The sequence below is a fragment of the Callithrix jacchus genome, chromosome 9, assembly GCF_049354715.1.
Source record: "Callithrix jacchus isolate 240 chromosome 9, calJac240_pri, whole genome shotgun sequence".
In the NCBI taxonomy this organism is placed as follows: domain Eukaryota; kingdom Metazoa; phylum Chordata; class Mammalia; order Primates; family Cebidae; genus Callithrix; species Callithrix jacchus.
In genome coordinates this window covers 89,979,469-90,002,282 of record NC_133510.1, presented here as the reverse complement: position 1 = coordinate 90,002,282, position 22,814 = coordinate 89,979,469, and the positions used below count along the sequence as shown (strand labels likewise).

At 33.3% G+C, this 22,814-nt stretch overlaps 1 protein-coding gene across 2 annotated transcripts in view; it reads right to left on the bottom strand.

The window, feature by feature from the left end:
• Positions 1-335: 335 nt before the first annotated feature.
• The window catches only part of DCN (decorin), a 34,585-nt gene continuing 12,106 nt past the window's right edge, over positions 336-22,814 (bottom strand). For both annotated transcript variants that reach the window (XM_002752817.6, XM_002752816.6), the window contains exons 3-8: positions 18,479-18,591; positions 12,826-13,039; positions 11,916-12,029; positions 7,954-8,047; positions 5,536-5,674; positions 336-1,055 (exon numbers count right to left, since the gene is read on the bottom strand). In XM_002752817.6, the coding sequence (XP_002752863.1) occupies positions 861-1,055; positions 5,536-5,674; positions 7,954-8,047; positions 11,916-12,029; positions 12,826-13,039; positions 18,479-18,591 (869 nt within the window). In that variant the 3' untranslated portion in view covers positions 336-860. The remainder of the gene's footprint in view (positions 1,056-5,535; positions 5,675-7,953; positions 8,048-11,915; positions 12,030-12,825; positions 13,040-18,478; positions 18,592-22,814) is intronic.

Sequence of the window (22,814 nt, the reverse complement as noted above, 5' to 3'; positions counted from 1 at the left end):
GGGTGTTTAACTAAAGAAAATAATTATGTCTAATGTATCTAGTAATTGTAGAAATGTGCAGCCTGATTACATGAAGTACACATGATAGTTTTAATATTTATTTAGCAGAAGAATAAATTGAAATATCAGTTCTCTAGACCAATCAGGAAATGTATGCTTTGTGCTTTTAAGCTTACATTAAACAGATGACCATACTCAAATGAAAGACAGGGAGAGGTAGAAGAAATGCTTAAGAACTTGAAAAGATGTACTGTTATTGTCAACAAACAATGTCTGCTCCCTTCATAAAATTGTGTTTAGGGAATGTTTACAATTAAGCTTGTATACAATAGCAATTTTGAATGTATTTTTAAATTTATTTTTTCAAAATAATGACAGTAGCAAAAATTTTACACAGCCTGTATTGAATTCACACATTCAAATGAGGCTTTACCAGTAATAATGGGGGTTAATACAGAGCTAGTGATTGACATTTGACTTTATCTCAAAGGAGCTAACTGCTCAATGATTTACAGAAGATACTCTTTTTATTTTTTCCTGGAAATTAAAAAAGAAAAGCTTTACTAAATATAGACATATATATTTACTCCAAATTTTACATTAAGTGAAATAAGAATATCTCTAGTAGCTTAGTTAACATCAACAGAAAGCTTCAAAGGATGATTCTGAAAATGGCAGGCAAAATTTCTTTTTATTTTAGGCAATTACTTAAACTGGAAATTTGGCTTTATGCATAATAAGTCATGTGGGTAAAATATCCACATTGCAGTTAGGTTTCCAGTATCTAGCTTTTATTTGTTTTTTAGCAATGACATTAACAAGATTTTGCCAGGTTATAAAATTGGGGGCTTTCTTGAGAATTACTTATAGTTTCCGAGCTGAATGGCAGAGCGCACGTAGACACATCTGAAGGTAGATGGCTGTATCTCCCAGTACTGGACCGGGTTGCTGAAAAGACTCACACCCGAATAAGAAGCCTTTTTGGTGTTGTGTCCAGGTGGGCAGAAGTCACTTGATCCAACTACAGAGATATTGTTGTTATGAAGGTAGACAACCTGCAACATAAAACAATAATTGTTATTCTCTAAATGTTGAGGCCCTTCAGCTGAATAGTTTATTCTTTTTAATATTTTTTATCCTTCACTTTTTTTTTTTTTTTTTGAAACAAAGTCTTGCTCTGTCACCCAGGCTGGAATGCAGTGGTGTGACCCCAGTGCATTGCAGCCTCTGCCTCCAAAGTTCAAGCTATTCTCCTGTCTCAGTCTCCTGAGTAGCTGGGACTACAAGCTCATGTCACCATGCCCGCCTATTTTTTGTGTTATGCAGAATAATAAAATCCAAAGTTCTTACAGGGGCCTACACATCCTACATGATCTAATATCCTTTTACTCTGACCTCTTCCTTTACTGTACAAGCCAATCATCTGGTCTACTTGCTGCTCTTCTAACGCACAAAGCATGATCTCTTCTTAAGTTATCAACAGCATTTACTCAACCTAGAATGATCTCTAAAGCATCGTCAAAGCTTGCTGCCTCATGTAATTCACTTTTTCTTACCAGAGATACCCTCCTTGACCACCCCATTCTGCCATTCTCTGGGGCAGAATTATATTAAATTTCTTCATTTTTCTTCATAGCATTATCAATATGTAGCATATTATGCGTATTTGCTATTGTTTGTTTCTCTCCTCTAAAGTAAAGGCTCCATGAGATAGGAATGGTTCTGCTTGTTTATGGCTGCATTTCCAGTACTACAACAGAGCAGGTGTTCAATAAATACATGTTGAATGAATAAATGTTATTTCATATACCAGGTCTACATAACTATATTGGGCCTACATGAAACATTATGGTTTCAGGGTAAAAATATATAAACCTTTTAACAAAATTATACAGAATGAGAAAGTGCTATGTAGTGAAAAAGAAAAAGCGGGTATAAAGTACTGGAATTGAAATAATCACAAACTCCAAAAAGTACTTAAATATTTAAATATCACAGCATTTAGAATAAATTTGTTAAACCTAGAAGTTTTAACAAATGTGGATTTTATGTAATACATTTTACTCAATGAATATAGTGCTATATAATAAATCATAATTTTTTTCTGAATTATGTTTTACAATCATGTTTAAGATAATGGTAATTTGTCCATAGATTTTCTTAGGGTCACTAAATATCAGACTTATACAAAGAATGTTAGAAATAAGTTTACACTTCCACTCTGAGGATATGAATTCTGAAGCAACGAATCCAAAATCATACAAGCTAGGTTAGAATATAACACTAAGACAACAAGGTCTAAAGTGAGCTATAAAACCTATGAAGTACTCCCTTAAAAATAACTTGAAACATTGCTCTACCTCCTAGGACATTCACATTTATGTGCTGGTTAAAATGACTTTGTTTCTGTAAGGGTTTAAAAGCAAACTAGTAGATGTCATATAAAAACAGAAACAAGGAATATTCAAGTGAAAGCAACACTTATATGCATGGTTTATGAGTCTCAAATTTTGAGTTTCTTGTTGTCACTTACTATCCTCTATGTTCCAGCAAGTAAAGGAAGGGGTGTTTGGTGAGCACTTATGGCTAACATTGAAAACAAGAGAAGAAAATATCAAGACATAAGTATTAGCCTGTGTAAAGAAAATAAAAGTAGATTCGAAACTCATTCTATGGGATCAATATTTTCTAAGACTAAAGCCAGACAAAATTCATCATAAGAAGAGAAAACTGTAATCAAATATCTCTTATGCATAGGGACAAAAAAAATCTTTAACAAAATATTAGGAAGCTACATTTCACAACATGTAAAACGATCATATACTATGAGACCAAACATGATTTATCTCAGGGTTGTAAAATTAGTTTAACATGTGAAAATCAATCAATGTAATACAGTATATCAAAAATATAAAGGCCAAAACTCACATGATTATCTCAATAGATGCAGGAAAAACATGTAAGAAAAAACAACAACATTCATAATAAGTGTTTTTGGTAAGCCTGAAACAGAAGGGAACTTCTTCAACTTGATAAAAAGCATCTATAGAAGACCTATAGCTAGCATCATAACTAATGGTACAATGAATGCTTCCTCCTCCTAAACTAGCAAATAAGGCAAAGATGTCTAATTTCATTACCTCCATTCAACATTGCACTGGAGATGTCAGCCAATGTAATGGGTGGGTTGGGGGCAGAGTGGTGTACTTAAAGAATCCAAATAAAATAATTAAAGCTATTTGTAAATAATATATCCTGAATATAGAATATCCAAAGGAACTCACAAAAATCACTATAACTAAAAACAAATTTAGCATAGTACTAGGATAGCTCAATACATAAACATCAATTATACTTTTGTACATTAGCAGCACACCAGTAAAAAAATTAATCATTCAAAACAGCATCAAAAAGAATGAAAAAAATGAATGTAGTAAAAGAATTGCAAGACATATATGCTAAAGATGACAAAACCTGTTGAGAATAAGAAAAGAAGATATAAATAATCCTCGTGTATTGGAAGGCTTAATGTTAATATAGTCATTATCTATAGATTCAAAACAATCAAAGCCCTACAAGAATATTCTTCCAGAAATGAACAAGTTAATCCTAAAGTTTATATGGAATGCAAAAGAACCAGAATAGCCAAAATAACTTTGAAAACAAAACAAAACAAATTTGGAGAACCTACATTTCCCTTTTTTTTTTTTTTTTTTTTAGACGAAGTCTCACTCTGTCACCTAGGCTGGCACGATCTTGGCTCTCTGCAACCTCCGCCTCCCAGATTCAGACAATTCTCCTGTCTCAGCCTCCTGAGTACCTGGGATTACAGGCGTGTGTCACCATGCCCAGCTAATTTTTGTATTTTTAGTAGAGATGAGGTTTCACCATGTTGGTCAGGCTGGTCTTGAACTCCTGACCTAGTGATCCACCCGTCTCAGCCTCCCAAAGTGCTGGGATTATAGGCATGAGCCACTGCCCTCGGCCAGGACCTACACTTTCTAATTTCAAAACTTGACGTAAGGCTACAATAATTGAAAGGTACAATACTGTCATGTGACTAAACATATAGATAAGTGTAATAAAATTGAAAGTCCAGAAATAAACTCTTACATTTGTGGTCAAGTGATTTTCAACAAAGAAACAAGACAATTCCTTGGAGAAATAATATTGTTTCCCACAAATGGCATTGGGACAATTGCTATCCACATATAGAAAATGAATTAGACTCATACCATATACAGGGATTATCTCAAAATTGGATTATACAACCAAATATAGGAGCTAAAATTATAAAATTTCTAGATGTTAAAGTATTCTCAGGTTCTACACAAAACTATGGTCTATGAAAGCAAACAAAAGTGATAAAATAGATTAATAATCCCCTGTGGCTGGAGATGAGATACCATCTCACTCCAGTTAGAATGGCGATTATTAAAAAGTCAGGAAACAGTAAATGCTGGTGAGGCTGTGGGGAAATAGGACCGCTTTTACATTGTTGGTGAGAGCATAAATTAGTCCAACCATTGTGGAAGACAGTGTGGTGATTCCTCAAGGATCTAGAACCAGAAATACCATTTGACCCAGCAATCCCATTACTGGCTATATACCAAAAAAAAAATAGAAATCATTCTACTATAAAGATACATGCACACATATGTTTATCGCAGCACTACTTACAATAGCAAAGACATGAAACTGACCCAAATGCCCATCAGTGATAGACTGGACAAATAAAACATGGTACATATATACCATGGAATACTATGTAGCCATTAAAGGGAACGAGATCATGTCCTTTGCAGGGACATGGATGAACTGGAAGCCATCATCCTCAGCAAACTAACAGAGGAAAAGAAAACCAAACACTGCATGTTCTTACTCACAAGTGGGAGTTGAACACTGAGAACACATGGACACAAAGAGAACAGATGGATACAGACAGGGGAACAAAACACACAAGATGGGGTGGGGGGATGAGGGGAGTGAACTTAGAGGATGGATCAATACTTGCAGCCACCATAGAACGCATATACCTATACAACAAACTTGCATGTTCTGCATATGTAGCGCATATTTATTTTTTAGAGAAAATTAAAAAGAAAAATGAGGAGGCCATGGCAAAATATGCAGGAACTAGACCAAAGAAGTTCCTCCCAGTCAATTATTGAATAATTTGCAAATTAAAATTAATAATGACAGTAAAAAAAAGAATTTTGATCTTGCTTGTGTCTTCGAACTCCCCCTCTCACTATTGCACCACCAACACCACCACCCCTACTGAAAAAATATCAGCATTAAAAAAAGACTAAGTTTTATCTTCATACTTCTAAATCAGACACTTTATTGAGACCTAGCTAATGTAAATTGTGCTTGTTGATTTAATTTTCGTTTATGGGATTTTGTCATAGAAATTCTAAGACACTCTGCAAAAAAAAAAAAACAATTCTAAGGAGAGCTTCCTGCCTCCTAGCATCCCATTAAATAGGGGTTTGCTCTCTGGATATTCCTCGCATAAGCATGGCTTTGCATTACCTGGATGTACTTATGCTCTGCCAGCCCAGGAGGTACTCTAGTAAGCTTGTTGTTGTTCAAGTGAAGCTCCCTCAGATGAGGTGTGTTGCCCAGAGAGCCGTTTTCGACAGCAGAGATGCTGTTGAAACTCAGTCCCAACCTACAACAGAAAGCAGAAATAAAAACAAACACCAACATGGGTGCCTTTCTTACAAGCATTGTGAAATTATCAAGTCTATAGGAAAGGACATTTTTTGTTGTTGCACTTACTGTTTCTAGTTGTTGGAGTGCTTTTTCTAACTTTATGAGCGTGGACAAAACCCATTTATTCTTAAGATCTTGGCTAAAAGTTACTCTCTGAGATTCATCTGACAGAATGTGATTGGATAGAATCTATTTCTTACAAAACCCAAATTCCAATATTCAATTTTGGACTACCACATTATTGGAACACAATATCCCTAATAATTTATTTTTTAAAACTGTTCACTTATTCAGACATCTATTTGCATGTTTAATAAACAAATGGTCTCGGTAACTTACTATATGCATATTATACTAGGCATTGTGAAGGACAGAGGTCTCATGTATCAAAAACCACTTTTCCCATCAAATAATATTTTACCTAGTAAGGGAGTTGATTATACATACACACACACACATGCATGCATGCACACACACACGCATATACATATATATATATATATATATATAAATTATAAGACATTATAATTTTATTTTTACTTAATAAGAAAAGTAAGAGAAGGTTGCCTGAAAACCATTTTATATTTTTGCAGAGGATGCATTATTTTCATACATTATTTTCTTCCTACTAGTTCCTAAGAACCAATTCAAACATTTGTACCATAAAAATTGTTCTGAGATCAGTGGCTGTTTCTTTCATCTTTTCAGTTTTTATTTTCAGCACCAAAACATTTCTCATGTTCCAATATCAATTAGAAATAAACAACATAAGGATTTGATGGTTTAATAGACAGACTTTCCTGGATTTGTTTCCAAAAAGAAATATGTTTGATAAATTCAGGAATTGAGAAAATTTTCTGACCAATTAGGTATTCTGTTCTAATTTAATAAATGAAATTCAAAATTAATGTGAAGAGATCTCTGAACTTCGGTTGGTCTCTTCAAAGTTTCGAGGTCTTAACACCTTGGTTTGATGCAGAGCATATGACATCAATATTAAAGTACAGAACATCAAATGTCATAACACTTTTAGTGCAAAATAAGCTTTTTCTAAGATGGCACACATTTTGAGAATGATTTTCTGTATTAAAAAAATTAGAATATTGTTTATTTCTACTACAATTACTACTGATTATAACAAATAAAAATGGTACTAAAGTCAGTGCTACACATTAACCAAGGCAATGTAGCTGTCTACATTTTTCTGCAGCTAAATGAACCTAATCAATGAAGAAGGGTAGGTGATACATAATACGATTGTGAAAAATGTTTTCTGCATTAGAGACTGAAATTAAAAGATGTGAATGAAGGATGTCTTATTACCTGAGACACCATGGTAATATAGTATAACTACAGTCACATGCATTTGCACACCTTCAACCCTCACCACCTACGGGGCCATTGAGGAATAGCTATAGAAATTGGAAAAGCTGCATTACGTATCCATTTGGTCTCATGTATTTCTTAAAGATTCAAAGATATATTTTATAATCATTTATCCACCTTGAAATTTATACAGAAAAGCAGGAATGAGTAAATTTGGCATGATTCTGTGCTTCTCTGTAGGAACAGTCAGCAATATGTACAAGTCAAGAAGAACATAGTGTTGCTGAAGACAAATGTTCACCAGATGGAAGTTATGTTGGAAAGCAGGACAAGTACTAGTATCACTTAGTGGTTTAAAAAATCATTAAGAAGGGCTAGCAAAAACAACAACAAACGCTTTTCTTTTGTTGATCTACATCAAATGTCCAGAGATATTTTATTTTAAACTCCTCAGAGAAGAGGGGTTTAGAGAATCTCATAACTACTGAACTAGTAATCTGTGTGATGCTCAACATTTCCATGTCTCAGTAAATTTCATTTTAATGCATTTTCCAATTCTGGACACTGTGTTATAATTTACACCTTCTGTTTGAGGCACATAAGTTACAACATATTAAATGCACATGTTGATTTAATCAAATACTTTGTTTATAAAATATAACTAATCTATAAACAGTACAGTATTAATAAAATATGAGCTGATCTTGGTGGTTTTAGTAGGTATACTAGTTCATGGGTTTTCTCTCAAGAAATAATTGGATATGCTAAAGTTTCAGATTATTAGAAACAAGAACAGCAGCAAAATGTAGTACAGCCAAAAATCAATCATCGTGTTTTTAATTCTCATGATATAAGCACTAATATACCTAGCCATTGTTCTGATAGAATGTCATGAAAGAACATTATTACTTAGCCAAATTATTCAGTCCTTTTAGTCCAGCTGCATCAACTTTGCTGATTTTGTTGCCATCAAGGTGTAATTCAGTAAGGGAAGGAGGAAGACCTGGAATGTGGAATTAAAGACGTTAAATTAGGAGATAAATATTATAAGTACAGAATGTGGACAGACTTAATGAAGATATATGCCATCAATTTTATAAAAGACATATAGTTGCAAGGATCAGTTTTACTTATCTTTTTTTTCATCCAAAGTAGTGTAAGCCCTTGTTATTTTTCTCTTAGGCTGACTTTAACAAAAATATGGATTATTTTTATCACGTAGTCGAGGTTTGTTCTTGGAATAGAAGAACTGAAGTCAATACTGACTAATTATTCTCTTCCACCTTTGTTAATGGGTGAAAACTGATGTTAATAAAATATAGTAATTATAAAATGAGAATGTCTCTATCTGAACCACAATGAAGAGATTATGTATAAGTTAAACCCATATACAAACTTAATTATTTCATTAATGAGCCTCATTAAAAATTAACACTGATATGCTCTGCTGGTCTTAGCCTTAATTGACTTTGCCATAAAAATATCAGATACCTCTGCAAAATGTCTTTGTGGAAACGACTAACATTTACTTCTGTCTATTAAATCCAGAATGTTTATGCATTAGGAGTGGAGAGGTCTATAATCAAGTGATCTGCCATATGTGGAGCACCTGGGGGAATAATTTTAGATCCAAAGTACCCACTAAACCTCTGGATAGTACTTGATTGGCTGTGATTTCCAAATATTATTATAAATATAAGAGTTTAAATATTTTATTTTCATTTCCTCCTAGCATCAGAGGATGTATTATATTTTATACAGATTTTATAATAACATATTGTTCCACTTAATAGTAATAGACACAAAGAAAATAGCAAACTGGTGACGTGTAGAAAAACATCTGATTGGCAGAAAGTCTTGGCTATTTGTCTTTAAAGACACAGAATAGAAAAACCATAGGTCTGCTTTGGTCTGAAATTTTTATCACATCACATTGAATTCTGTCAGTATTGTCTATTAGACAATAGTTTAGTCCTTATTTGATTTGAAAATGATTTTTAGTTCCCTATGGTAGCATATTTTGTGTGGTAGCTGCTAGGAAAAGGATCATTTATTTATTGTATGTCTGTTATGCGTCAAACATTGCTCTTGGCACTTTTCCTACCTTCAAATCTTTTAAGTCTCTCAAAATATAAATTATTGGTCACTAATCCCCTTTCACAGACAAAGAAGTAAGACTCAAAGTTACAAATTTAGTAGATGATCTACTTATTATGTAGGGAATGCAATATGCTCCTAGACGGCAAAAAAGAAGTTAAAATAGCATGTTCTTAATGGGAGGAAATAACAATTACATTATTCTTATACATAAATATTAGGAAATCACAATCACTCTGGGAATAAGGTATTTCAACCACTTGATTCTCCTGAGAATAAACAAATATAAATTTTCAAATACCCCCCTAATAGAACAAGTATGTATATAACAAATACACACACTTTCTTCCCTATTGCCAAAAAGATATATGTATTTTTTTCAGTGCAGTGCCTCTAGCAGACCAATTGCTATCACATCCATCACCCTTACTTAGTTTCAAAATGTCTCCCTTTTTTGAATGTCAGTTTCCCAAATATAGTTATAGCTAGGAAGAAGTTTGATTTTGGGAGAAATCTTTGCAATAGGTTTGAGACAGACAAATTTATAAAGTGCATCATTAGCTTCCGCCACTGTGGCATTGAGTTAGAGAACCCATACTCTAGTTCTTTATTTGTTTTTAATTTTCCTTTTTTAAGATAAAATATGTTGAGGTTTACACTGGGCCAAATACTGTGCATGTACATTGCAAGCCTTACTTCTATATAGTAATTCTTACAATAATTCTAGCAAATAGGTATTATTAATACCGCCATGTAAGTGATAACAAACCTGAGATTATAGAAATGCAGAATAATTATCCTAAAGTCACTGTACGACTAAATGAGTGAGTTGGGGCTCTCACCCAGGTTGGTGTAATTAATGCCAAGAATTTAATATGGCAACAGAGTGAAATAGTTGAACACATGAGTTCTGATATCAGCACCATACAATTCCATCTCTGCTAGTTCCTACCTCTAAGAACTTAATCACAATTTACTTTACCTGTTTAAGCTTCATTTTCCACTCTTATAAAACAGGAATGATAATACAACTATATAGGGATGTTGTAAGAATCCTATAAAAGACTCTATGACAAGCATTTGGCATGGTATCTGGCACTAAATACATGCTTAAAAAATTGTAATCGCTTAATTTTTCTGCTAAGTTGTAGCAAACAAAAGCAAGCTATAAATGATGAGGAAAGAATACCTGGGATAGAAAGACACAGGAAAGCAACGGAAAACAGATCATGAAGTGATAAAAGATATTACTGAAGGATATTTTGTAGGATGCATTAAGAAGGAAAGTGAAGTCTGAGATTGTGCTTAATGTAAGTCATCTGGCAGCATGAAATAAATTTCAGCAAGAATTTTAGAAAGTTCGATCTATCTGTCAACTGTCTATCTATCTATCTATCTATCTATCTATCTATCTATCTATCTATATCAATGCCAAATTTATATCTACTTGAGATACAAATATTTTATTCCTGCACTGAGGATAGCGAAAGATCACTTGCTACATGGAACAAATTGAAGACTCAACATGAAAGTTCTTTCTAAACTATAAATCAGTCTTTATCATCTATATATCTATCTATTTATATATCTATCTATCCATCCATCTGTCCCAGTAGTTGCTACTAACAAAGTCAAAAGGAAGCTCTGTATTCAAGACTATGGAGAGGGTAAGGACTGGTAAGAAAGCATCCTATGGAATACGTACTCAAAGGAGTTGCATTTCTGTAAAAGAACAATAAAGGATAACTGATGTTTTCTCTGGGCAAATACCTAGATTTTGTACGCAGTCAAGAACAAGGCATCTGAGTTGAGAAAGGGACAGACTGAGGGGAAAACTAGAGAATATAAAGGGGCTTTTGTGAGGCTGAAAATCCCAGAGTAGGGACAATGTGCAAGGTAGAGGAATTTATTATTGGTGGTTTGATGCCTTTTCTAATTCACCAAGACTGTTTTTTATGTCTCTCCTGGGTATCCCTTGGAATGATGAGCTTACCCTTCGGATTACGTGGTTATTGCTATATATTTGTCTGGCTTGGTTTTAGATAGTAAGCTCCTAAAGGCATGTAGCATATCCTATTCACTGACCTGTCTTCAGTGTGTGATACATTGCCTACACATACTGAGTGTTCAGACTATCTTTAATGAATAATAAAAAGTTATACTAAACTCCTACGTATATGCTAAATATTTCTCTATTTATTTAACTTTAAAACAACTCAATGAAGTGGATAGCAGTATTTCCACTTGACAGATAAAGAAATAGAGCACAGCTGAATAACTTTTTCAAAGTCTTTGAACTGACTCCAAAATCTACATTTTTACAACATACAACCACCACTATCATTCAGACATTAATAACTGGAATGTCTTAAAAAAGAAAAAATTCCCCAATTGCAGACTCAGGGTAAAAATTGGATCAATTTCAGAATACTCCCATATCTCCATATCTCCCATATCTTTTTTTTTTACAAACACCAAGGCATACAACTTTTTAAAAAATCAATGTACTGTTTCTTTGTAATCTCACAATATTACAATATGAAATCACTGTGCATTAAGTTATGTCTTACAATAGACTTGAACAGGAGTCTACCCATCTCTACAGTGAGCCTGGATGACCCAGTGCTCACCCAGTTGGAAGCACTTCCAGTAATAGAGAATTTGCTGGAAATAAGTTTGCCCACTTCGTTGACAATTCAAATTCCCACAACGTTTTTTTAATCAAAGTCTTTGAATTTAAGTTTTTCAAAATGTTTTGGAGAATCTTCCATCACCTTGAGGAATGCTGGTGATATTGGTATCAGCAATGCGGATGTAGGAGAGCTTCTTCATTCCCTGGAAAGCCCCATTTTCAATTCCTGAGCTCTTCAGTGGGTTGGTGCCCAGTTCTACAAATATAATAAGTGCAAGGCTTTTAGAGGACATTTTAGGATATTACTAGTCATCTGTTTCAGCGAGTAAACTATAAAAAAATTGAGATTAATATCAACTTGACTGAAAAACAAAAGTGAAATTAAAGGGCATGCTCCTCAGAAGAATAGTGAAATGAGATAAAACTTTCCCTTATTAAAACAAACAAAAGCCAACCAAACAATAATGACTCATGAAAAAGACTATTAGTGAAAGCAATAAGAATAAATAATTTAAGATGCATACACAGGCTTGCCCAGAAATCAATTAAAGCAAGTTAACAAATCCCATCTTATGTTATTTATTACTTTTCTAAGAAACTTTAAAATTTTGTTAAAGAATTTCAATCTAGCATTTTGTAAGCCAATAATAAAATTATAATTTTTACCATATGTTTAGTGAAACATTATAACATATTTTTAAAGCAACTGATTTTTGAGTGTTTAGAATACAACAGGTCCCCAAAATGGAAAAGTATCTCAAAATATCTGTAGTTAAGCACTATATAAATTCATCTTTGCATATTGAGCATGTGGCAGGGTAACTTCAGTCCTAGGGTTTTCTCCACATACTCAGATACTCAAAAACAGACATAAAAATATCACTAAAAGGTCCAGATTCAAAATCCCAATTTCTCTTGGCCCTGCTCTTATAAATAACATAGGCTCCAGGCATGTAGGTTGTAGCTAATTTACCTTCCTGCACCTAAAACCCAGTGAAGTCTCTTATGATAAAACTTGAGTTTTCGTCTTAAAATCATAAAAATGTCTATACCTATGACAATCATCTGGTTCAGTCCATTGAAAGTAGCTTTTCGCACTTTGGCGATTTCATTCTCATGGGCACGCAGCTCCTGAAGAGTTTTGGGCATTTTTTCTGGCAATTCCTTCAGGTGATTCTTGGACAGATAAAGTCGTTCCAACTTCACCAAAGGTGTAAATGCTCCAGGGCTAATTTTGCTAATTTTGTTGTTGACAAGAATCAATGCCTGTAGTAAGGGAATAAAAACATCTTTAATCCAAAATGTTCCATATATATATCAAACAAGTGAATGCTTATTCAGTCCATTCTTAGGGCTAGCAGAGAAATCTAGAAAATTGCAAGAAATCAGAAAAAAAAAAAAGCAAGTTAAGATTAGGCCAGGTGCGGTGGCCTACATGTGTAATCACAGCAAGTTGAAATTAAGCCAGGTGTGATGGCTCATGCCTATAATCCCAGCACTTTGGGAGGCCAAGGTGAGCAGATCAATTAAGACCAGGAGTTTGAGACCAGCCTGGCCAGCATGGCAAAACCCTGTCTCTACCAAAAATGCAAAAATTAGCTGGGTGTGGTGGTGTGTGCCTGTAGTCCCAGCTACTTGGAAGGCTGAGGCAGGAGAAGCACTAGAACCTGGGGGAGACTGAGGTTGCAGTGAGCCTAGATTGCACTGCTATACTCCAGCCTTGGTGTCAGAGCAAGCCTCTGATTCAAACAAATAAAAAAAAAATGTATAATATGAAGATGTGAAAATCAAGAATGAAAAGGAGGGAAACGAAATAAGATATATAATATATACATCAACATATATACACCTTACACACCCAGACATGTATGTATATGTGCATGTGTATATATATAATTTTTAAATAATAGATATTCCTAACAATTGAAATGACCCAAGAAACTTGAAAATAATCATGCCACAGATATCCATCCCCCAGTCAGCTTTTTAACCTAAGTCTGTCTTCATTGACTGTGATCACAGATTTTACTACAAAAGATAACACCAATTTATGCTATCACCATCAATGAAAGGAACTAAAATTTTCCAGCAGCCTTGCAATATTTGATATTACCTTTCTTAAGAGTATGGTCAAAATAATATAATGTTGTAGCTCATTGCTTTTCTTTGTATTTCCTTGTCATTTAAAAAGGTTAAACAATTTTTCTTTCATTTTCCTACGATTTATTGTATTTTTTGGAGAGAGGAGATTGCCTGATCACAAATACTTCTTGTGTTTATTAAATTTTAATATATTTTAATAATTGATTTAGAGAATAAAATATAGTCAATATGATACAGAGAAACTTAACATAGTTTCTCCTGAAGTTTTTTGCCTTTTTTTAGGTGTAAAGGTTTTATATGACAAATACAAAGGCTTTATATGACAAATATGTTAGTATTTTGTGTAATTATTTGGGTTTTATTTCTGAGTTCCCTTTACATAAATTACCTCTAATTCATTATAATTATAACAATTGCTAGGCCTATTTTTCAACTATTTTATTCTTTTTTGATTATCTGTATGTCTAACAAAACCACATTGTTTTATTAAGGCACTTTATTAACTAATTATAAGGAACTTAAAACAACTTATTAAGATCTAAGAACCTTGCATTTTCAATTGTTGCATATCTTTTGCATACATGAGAATGTGGAGGGGCAAAAAGCGAACTTTTGGTCTCCCTGTCCTATTACAGAAATACAAATGTAAGAATGTTTTCTAAAGTTAATAGCTGATTAATTAATCTATGTACATCCTCATATAGTTCACATTATTCAATAAATTAAAACTTATTAAGTAATATAATCTTTTAACTAATCATGAATGATGCATTGGTTGATTAATACAAAATCCTAACACATTGGGGTGAATAACTTCAAAAACTCATGGGAGTTAAGGTCATAAAAAATTTGACATTAATAAACAAAAATTCAGGGAAAAGCCAGAGCCTGCTGAGTAGAGTGAGGTGACATATATCATTATAAGACATCCAAAATTGTGGGTGCCTAATGAAAATCATAAAGGAGGTATTCAATTCCTATCCATGGAGGAAAATTTTTAAATTGTAATATAATTAAATGTATTAAACATGATTTCAAAACTGTTTTGTGTTAAATGTTTTTGAAACCTGACTTGTAATAACATTTTTTTTCTTCAAGGCCACTTACAGAGGGCTTACACTGTATCAGCTATTGTTCTAAGGGCTTTTTTGGTGACTGTCATATTTATTGGCAATTATTAGTGTAAATACTCAAGCCAGAAATCAGAGCTTAGAATCTCAAGCTCTGGCTCTTATTTGGTCTGTGACTATGAGCAAGTACCTTAACCTTTCTGTGGCTGTTTAAAGAAGATACCAAGTGTGACTACCTCATAAAAATAGTTACAAGAATTAAGTAACTTAATGTTTATAAGGTACTAAAACAGTGTCTAGCATATACAGTAATTGCTAAACAAGTATTTGCTTTTATTCAGTCTTTGACAATTTTTGTTGATTTTTAATTAAAAAGTCTTCCTTACTTGACTTACGAAGATTAAGCTTCAATTCAAAGAAAATACATTAAATGTTGGCATTACCATACTTAATTTCCCATTATTGTATAGAGCAAATACATAGTGTTTCCTACTATAGATGTATAAAATTACTCTTATGCAATACCTACCACTCATAATGAGGCACAGACAGGGAAATTGATTCCGTTAAATTCTTTTTATTTTAATCCTTGCTAAATTTTCATTTCTCTCCTTCCTAAGTATGGCTTTGCTATCTAAAATTATGATGTTTATTTGCATAATAACAAGGGTAGAAAGGATCATGAATGAAAGAGTAAGAGAAAAATAGCTGTTTAACATCCTCTGAATGGTTGAAGGCTCTAATGAACTCTATTCATCCGTTGTATACTTTGAAGTAGAAAGAAAGAGATTGTCGAGATGATGGCTGCCTAAAAACATACTTAGAAGGAGACTTGGGAAAAGAAAGAACACATTATTACAAATGCCAGATTTAATGAGAATGCCACAGACACTAGATGTCTCTTATTTAAGGATATAAAGGGTTTTTGTAAAAAAAACCCACTCAGATTATACTTAAATGTACAGGAAGTTGAGATGAGAGTTACAGAACGTTTCATCCTTTAAAAAGTAGTATAAGGCAAACTTGTGCAAATAAAAGTTTTAAAAATATTTTAGTAATCTAAATTTAATAATATTCATTTTGTATGGTCTCCTTTTTAAACTTATGCCAATGGTAGCTTAAATAATCATTGATAAACCTTGCTGTTTTCACCATCAACTCACTCCCAGAGAAACCTTAAGGTGAAGGCAGGGAGTTGGTGAATAAGGTTCAAATCAGTGGAAAGAGACCCAAAGGTTGGAACCACCAGCTTGTTCTTACCCTTCATTGTTACAGCTGTTTCTTTCACTCTAGCCAATTTGTATTTGTATTTGTATTTGTCTGCTACTCTTTTTCTTCTGTCTTTGCTTCCTTCTTATTCAGAGAGCCCTTTTCTCTCTGCCTTTCAAACTTCTGCTGATCATCTAAAACTCCTTCCTCGTGTATTCTCTCAAAATTGTATCTGGTAATTGGAAAAATAATGATGCCTAATTTTTTCTTTTACTATGCCACTATTTATGTTCTTGTTATATTGTTGGACACATCAATAAGTTGATCATGGCACTGTTTTATCTGACATTTTTTAAATGGTTCCATGTAGAATATCAAAATTTTAGAAAAAAAAATTATTTCTTCCTTTAAAAAATACAGTATATTTTCTTCTAATGGATACATGTTTACTGCTTTTCCCATCGTGGCTGTTGGAAAGTTTGTAACTAAACTGTATCTTGATTATAGTAACTGTGTAATAATTATGACCAGTCCTATTTTATGTTACATTATTTCCCCTGTATCTGTATTTTTTATTCTAAGGTATATCCCATTATTTCTTTTATATTTATCTTGTAGTAGGTATTGCCTATTTTCATGATATATCTCCTCAATTATTTTCTATAATGACCAGAATAAATAAGTATGAAATTAGAGTTTGGTATGTTTATGCTTCCAACATTAAGAATGCTTCCTATGACATTCATTATGCAAAGCTGTGAACTCTGATTTACACAGGCAGGTAACAAATCATGAGGTAAGTCTTTATTTCTGAAAATTCTAATACATTAAATTTTATTTTTAATGTTGAATAAAAATCTGCTTCCCTAAACTCTACTTACTAGGACGATTCTGTAATCTTGTAGTTGAAGCAAGTAAATACAATTCTTTTTGTTCAACATGGCCCTTCAAATACGCCACTACTGACCTCATCACCCAGTTTAGACATCCACCTCTCCATCCACTGTGCCTATGAGACCTAATTTCCAGATTCTTTACCTCCATGGTCATCCATCTCTAGATGTTCTTTAATGCCTTTCTTAAAATGCCAAGAACAAGACTCAATACTTCAGAGTGATCTACCAGAATGGAAGCAGATACGGTGAGATTTCCAGAGTATATATTTTGGACATTGAAGTCTGGCTTATTTTTATTTAATGTTCACTCTTGTTTTGAGGGAAGACCACATCACACTCATCACAGGGATAGACAGCTGGGCAAGAAAATGCATTTTATAGTGATTCTGGTGTTACATGTGAACAAACAGTGTATTTACTCTTACAGGTTGCCTTAGCAAGGGTTGCCTCTATTTTTTGAGATTGGTCATTCTTCTTGTATAGCATATTCTCTCCCAACTGCCACTATATTCATTCTTTGCCCTTTTGGGGGGCCCTTCTTCATGTCCCAGGAAGCTGACCTCTGGGAAATGCATCAATCAAATGGCCTCGTCTTTTGGTCTCAAGTAGATGCAACCATAGGAGACACAGGCAGGAAATTAGGAAGTGGAACTACAGTCCCCCAGATCTCGCATGATTCTGAGGCCCCCAAATTTTTCTAGACCTTTGTGGGACTGGGTGCCTCACCGTGCCTTGTTGGGGTCACATGTCCCTTTGCAAATAGAGGTTTCAATAACTTCTCCTCCATGAAACCCCTTGTGAGTGGCATCTCTTTTCTAATGAAATCCTGACTGATAGACTGAACATTATGAGAGGGTAGAGAAGTAAGTGAAAATCAAAATAAGCATACAGATAAGATTACAAAATACATAATCCTAAATATAAAGCAAGAGACATATATATATATATATATATGTCTCTTGTTTTCAAGATAGAATTATATTTTACTAAGTAAAATATGAATAATTGTCTTTTCTTTCCTTGATGCCAATCTTTGAGACTTTAGAACATCATTCACACTTTTCTCAGAAAATGTATGGAAACAAATAAAACAATACTAGGATCAGTCCATTTTGCATTTTGTTCCACTATTAAAGTACAATTTAATTTGTAAGGCCATTTTTATTCCCAAAACTGTCAGAGAAAATTAAGATTTAAAGTATTTTTAAGAAAAAAATACCTAAGATACATGGAGTATATGTAAAATAAAACTGGATGAAATTTTAGTGGCTAATGAATATGATGCTTTGCTTCCCTACCACTGCTAAACAGTGATGTTAATATACACTAATGTGCTTCTTTGTTGATAGATAATACTGTTGGCCTTATCTAGGTTGTATTTTGAAAAATACTTTGAGTCTTATTGTGATTGAAAAAATAGTTCTTACATGAAGGTTCTTCAGGTTCTTAAAGTCTCCATCTTTGATTTCAGTTATTTTGTTGTTTTGCAGGTCCAGCAAAGTCGTGTCAGGGGGAAGATCCTTTGGCACTTTGTCCAGACCTAGCATAAGTAAGAGGAATGTGCAGTGAGTAGAAAGGACACATGGCTACAGAATCATACAGTATATATCTACCAAGAAATTAATGTTGTGATGAGCATTTTAACAGTAACAACTTACTTTTCTTCTTCTAAGAATTACATTCATTGTAGGGTAAAATTTTTGCTTTAACTTTTGCAATGAAGTCAAATAATTTTTTGCATTTAATAATAAGCTCAATGTGATATTTTCCTCATGGAATTACTCCTCTGCATAAAAGGAACATTTGTGTTGCGTTAGGGTGTGACTCAGATCTGTTTTACTTCTTGGTTCTTGTATTGAAAAGTAGTTATTCTGATAAGTAGCAGAATGAGTGATTTGTAAGTCTATACATTTTTACATAAATACCGTGTCAATAATGACTCTAGCCAAACCATCAGTCATAAAGATCTTTTTGATGAACCTAACCCTGTCACAGATCTACAGTTAAAACTATGAGAACATATAATCAAGTTGTGGCAGGATCTTGAAAATTTGTCTAATCTAATGCTTTGGGATAACAGTTCTTTTCATTTTCATTGGAATGCCAAAATAATATCAATTTCAGTTGATATTTTGTGACCAATAGATATAGGGCTAGTTAGAATGAAATAAATCTGGTAGTATGATTTATCTAAAATTAATTTTATGAAGTATTATTTTTAGACTTTAGATTTTGGTCTGACTGAATTATTGTTTTTAGTTTGTAAATGTAAACTCATTGAATAACCAAATGGTCCATGGTATTAAAAAATATTTTAATAGCCATTTGGCTAGTCAAATAAGGATAAATAAGAATTATAAAAAAGTAGTTATTTTGAATAAATCATTTTGAATCATAATGGAGTAAAATATTAAATAAGGCCTTTTGCCTTTCTTTTTTCCATTGTTTCATACTGAAGTAGGACATTAAGTAAAAATTTGATATTCTATTAACTCAAATCAATGTCATTATATCTGTATTTTAAGATTCCATAACATAAATCAGAAATATTTTTCAGCCTTTGTTAGAAGCATTCTCTCCATCATATCTGAAACTTGAAGTACTGAAGATTATTTTTTCATAAATTCCACAAGCCTTTATTGAATACCTCCTGGGCACCATAAATTTATTAGATCCTGGGAATATATCAGGATCAAGGCAGATATTGCCCATGACTCCATAAAAAATAAAATTCGGTTTACCATTTTCAATTAAAATAAAATTACAACACAGTATGATGTTGAGAAAATCACTTTTCAATTTTGAGTTTTATGTGAATATACTTGTAAACAAAATAGGTAGCCCTATTTTGACTATCTTCATTTCTTCCATGAAAATTACAAAAACCATATCTGAAGCCATCTATTTCTGAGTCTTTCCCAAATAATTTTTTAGCCACAATATCACTGCTCCATTGATAGTTGGGGTTGGGGGTGAAATCTTGTTCTTAATTCAGTGACCACCTATCTTGATAACTTTAAATATAAAAAAAAAAATTAATCCTAAGCTTACATAAATATGTTACATAAATATACAACTCTTACAGATACAGTTCCCATAGAAATGACAAGAGTTAAGTGCTTTCAGTGATGAACAGTAAAATACCAGAACTATCTAGTAGGAGGTTGTTTAATAACACTGTACAGTTGTAATTACTGCCATTTTCAGAAATGTCAATTTGCTAATTTCATGCAATTAGGTATGGTACACTTCTTCCAAATCTTTTATAATTAGTGTTCTCCAACCCAGAAAAGACAAACTTCTTTTCATTTGGAACATAGTTACTAGATTTTATCATTTTTTCTCAGGCACCTTCATCAAAGTCCTAATTTCCACTTATGCTTACTTTTATTCATAGGTGAACTTAAGTTCTAGTGACTCTCAACATTTGGTCAATGCCAAACTGCAGATAAAATTTCAAATGTGTAGGGAAAAAAATGATGTGACTTGATGGCTGACACGTTTGATTATGTTGTCATTCTAAAATTTTATAACAATAGTAACTATTTAAGGTAATTTATATACATCTTATTTCTAGAGATTTAGAAAAAAGGAATACCATCTACAGGATTCTAATTTTTGTAGTTTAGTGTTTGGAGAGCCATTTCAATGATTAAAACCGTAAATCTACAACCTGCTCTGAATTAGAAAATTTGTGTTCATTTGGGGGATTTCACATATTAGTATTTTTATTAATAATTTATGTAGTTTTAGAGTTTATTTTTAAAAATGAAAATATGTTCTCATTTACCTTACAACAACCCAACGAAATAGGTAAGGCAGTATGTTAATCTTAAACTTTCAGATAGTATTTCCATAATATGAACAAGCTTATCTAGCTAGGAATGACAAAATATGGATTAGAAGACAACTGTCCTGGATTCCATCATGACTTTTTTTTTTCCGGCATACCTGTCTGTATCCCCCAAAAGAAGTGTTCTGACAGACCCAGTAATATGCTGTACCTGTAAGGGCTAGATAAGGTACTGGAGTGTTTACTAGCTTCCTCAAAGACAATAGGCAGAGTATAATGGAGTATTTACCCTAGTTATGAGTCCTCTGAATGTCACAAAGGGAAGGGCCCTTAAATATCAACTAGACTATGATTCCCAAATGCTGATTAGGTAGACTGTATGATAAGGTTTTTAACAATCAATATCAAATAAAAAACAAGAGCAATGTGGTTAGTTTTAATGTAAATTATCTCACACACAGACACAAGCACACACACACACACACTCACACACACACACACACACACTCACTCACACACACTAAGACCATCTGAGACCAGTTCCTGCCTTCACTTCCATTTCTACTTTTAAATATACCTTCTTTAAAAAATGATTATGATAGCAGATGGCAGGCTCTTATTTTATTATTAGATTTGGTATTGACCTTAATTAGAAATTAACTTGTTCATCATTCAAAAAGTTTACTTATCCCAGAAATCAGAGAATTTTAAGCCAGTCTAATCTCATTTCATAAGTAAAGAAACAGAAACCCAAAGACATTAAATAGCTTATCTGAGGTGGCTCATGGCTAAAGTAGACCAAAAACCAGGATAGTTTGTGTCCTCACTCTAGAACAATATGGTGTGCCTTATTTTTTTCTTTTATCTTTTCTTTCTTTAGTTTTGCTTTGTTTTGTTTTGTTGAGACAGAGTCTCACTCTGTCACCCAGGCTGGAGTATAATGGTGTGATCTTGGCTGCTGACTGCATCCTCCACCTCCCTGGTTCAAGTGATCCTCCTATCTCAGCCTCCTAAGTAGCTGGGACTACAGGCATCAGCCACCACACCCAGTTAATTTTTGTATTTTTAGTAGAGACGGAATTTCACTGTATTAGCCAGGATGGTCTTGATCTCCTGACCTCGTGATCCACCCACTTCAGGCTCCCAAAGTGCTGGGATTACAGGAGTCAGCCACCGCACCTGGCCGTGGTGTACCATTTATGCAGGTGATCATTATACATATTTTTAAATGCTGATCTACAGCTATTCTTTGAGCATATTGTGTCATTCCCAGCTACTCATTTTTGTTCATGCAATGCATATTTTATGTAGAATTCCACATATTCATTTATTTATACTTCCATTTTAACAATCCCTTGAAGCATATCCATTATCCCAGCTCCTCTGTAGTACTCATAATGACCACCCTGTATAACAGTAATCTTGCACCTTCAAAGTTCTTATAGGCTATAGATTTACAAGTTTACACTATACTGTCCTGTATTTCAGGGTCTGTGTTTGCTTTGTTAGTTTTTGTTTTTATTTTTGTTTTCCCTGAGTGAGGAGGACTAATTACTGTTTCACATCAGCCCTTTGCTCTGGTTGCTTTGAAATTAGGAAGTGCCTTTCTGATTAATTAATTTTAAAGTCTATCTGCCTTGCTGTCCCATGATAAAAAGTTCATGAGCATGGATTTGAGATCATTTCTGCCATATTCTGTCATAACCATCTCCCTCTAACCTGCTGTCATAGCAGAACTTATTTTTCCTCAGAAGTATTAGGATACAACTCGTTATATAATTATAATTTTCTTCCTGATTCTCAGTTGGCCAGGAACATTTTATAAATGAATGCTACCTACTATCAAATATGTCTTTCCCATTACATACACCTGAAAACTGCTCTCACTTTCTTCAGTGTCTTTGCCATATTTGCGAATTTTGTCACATACGTATCTGAAGAAGACTGACTTTTCTGTCTTACAGGGTGAC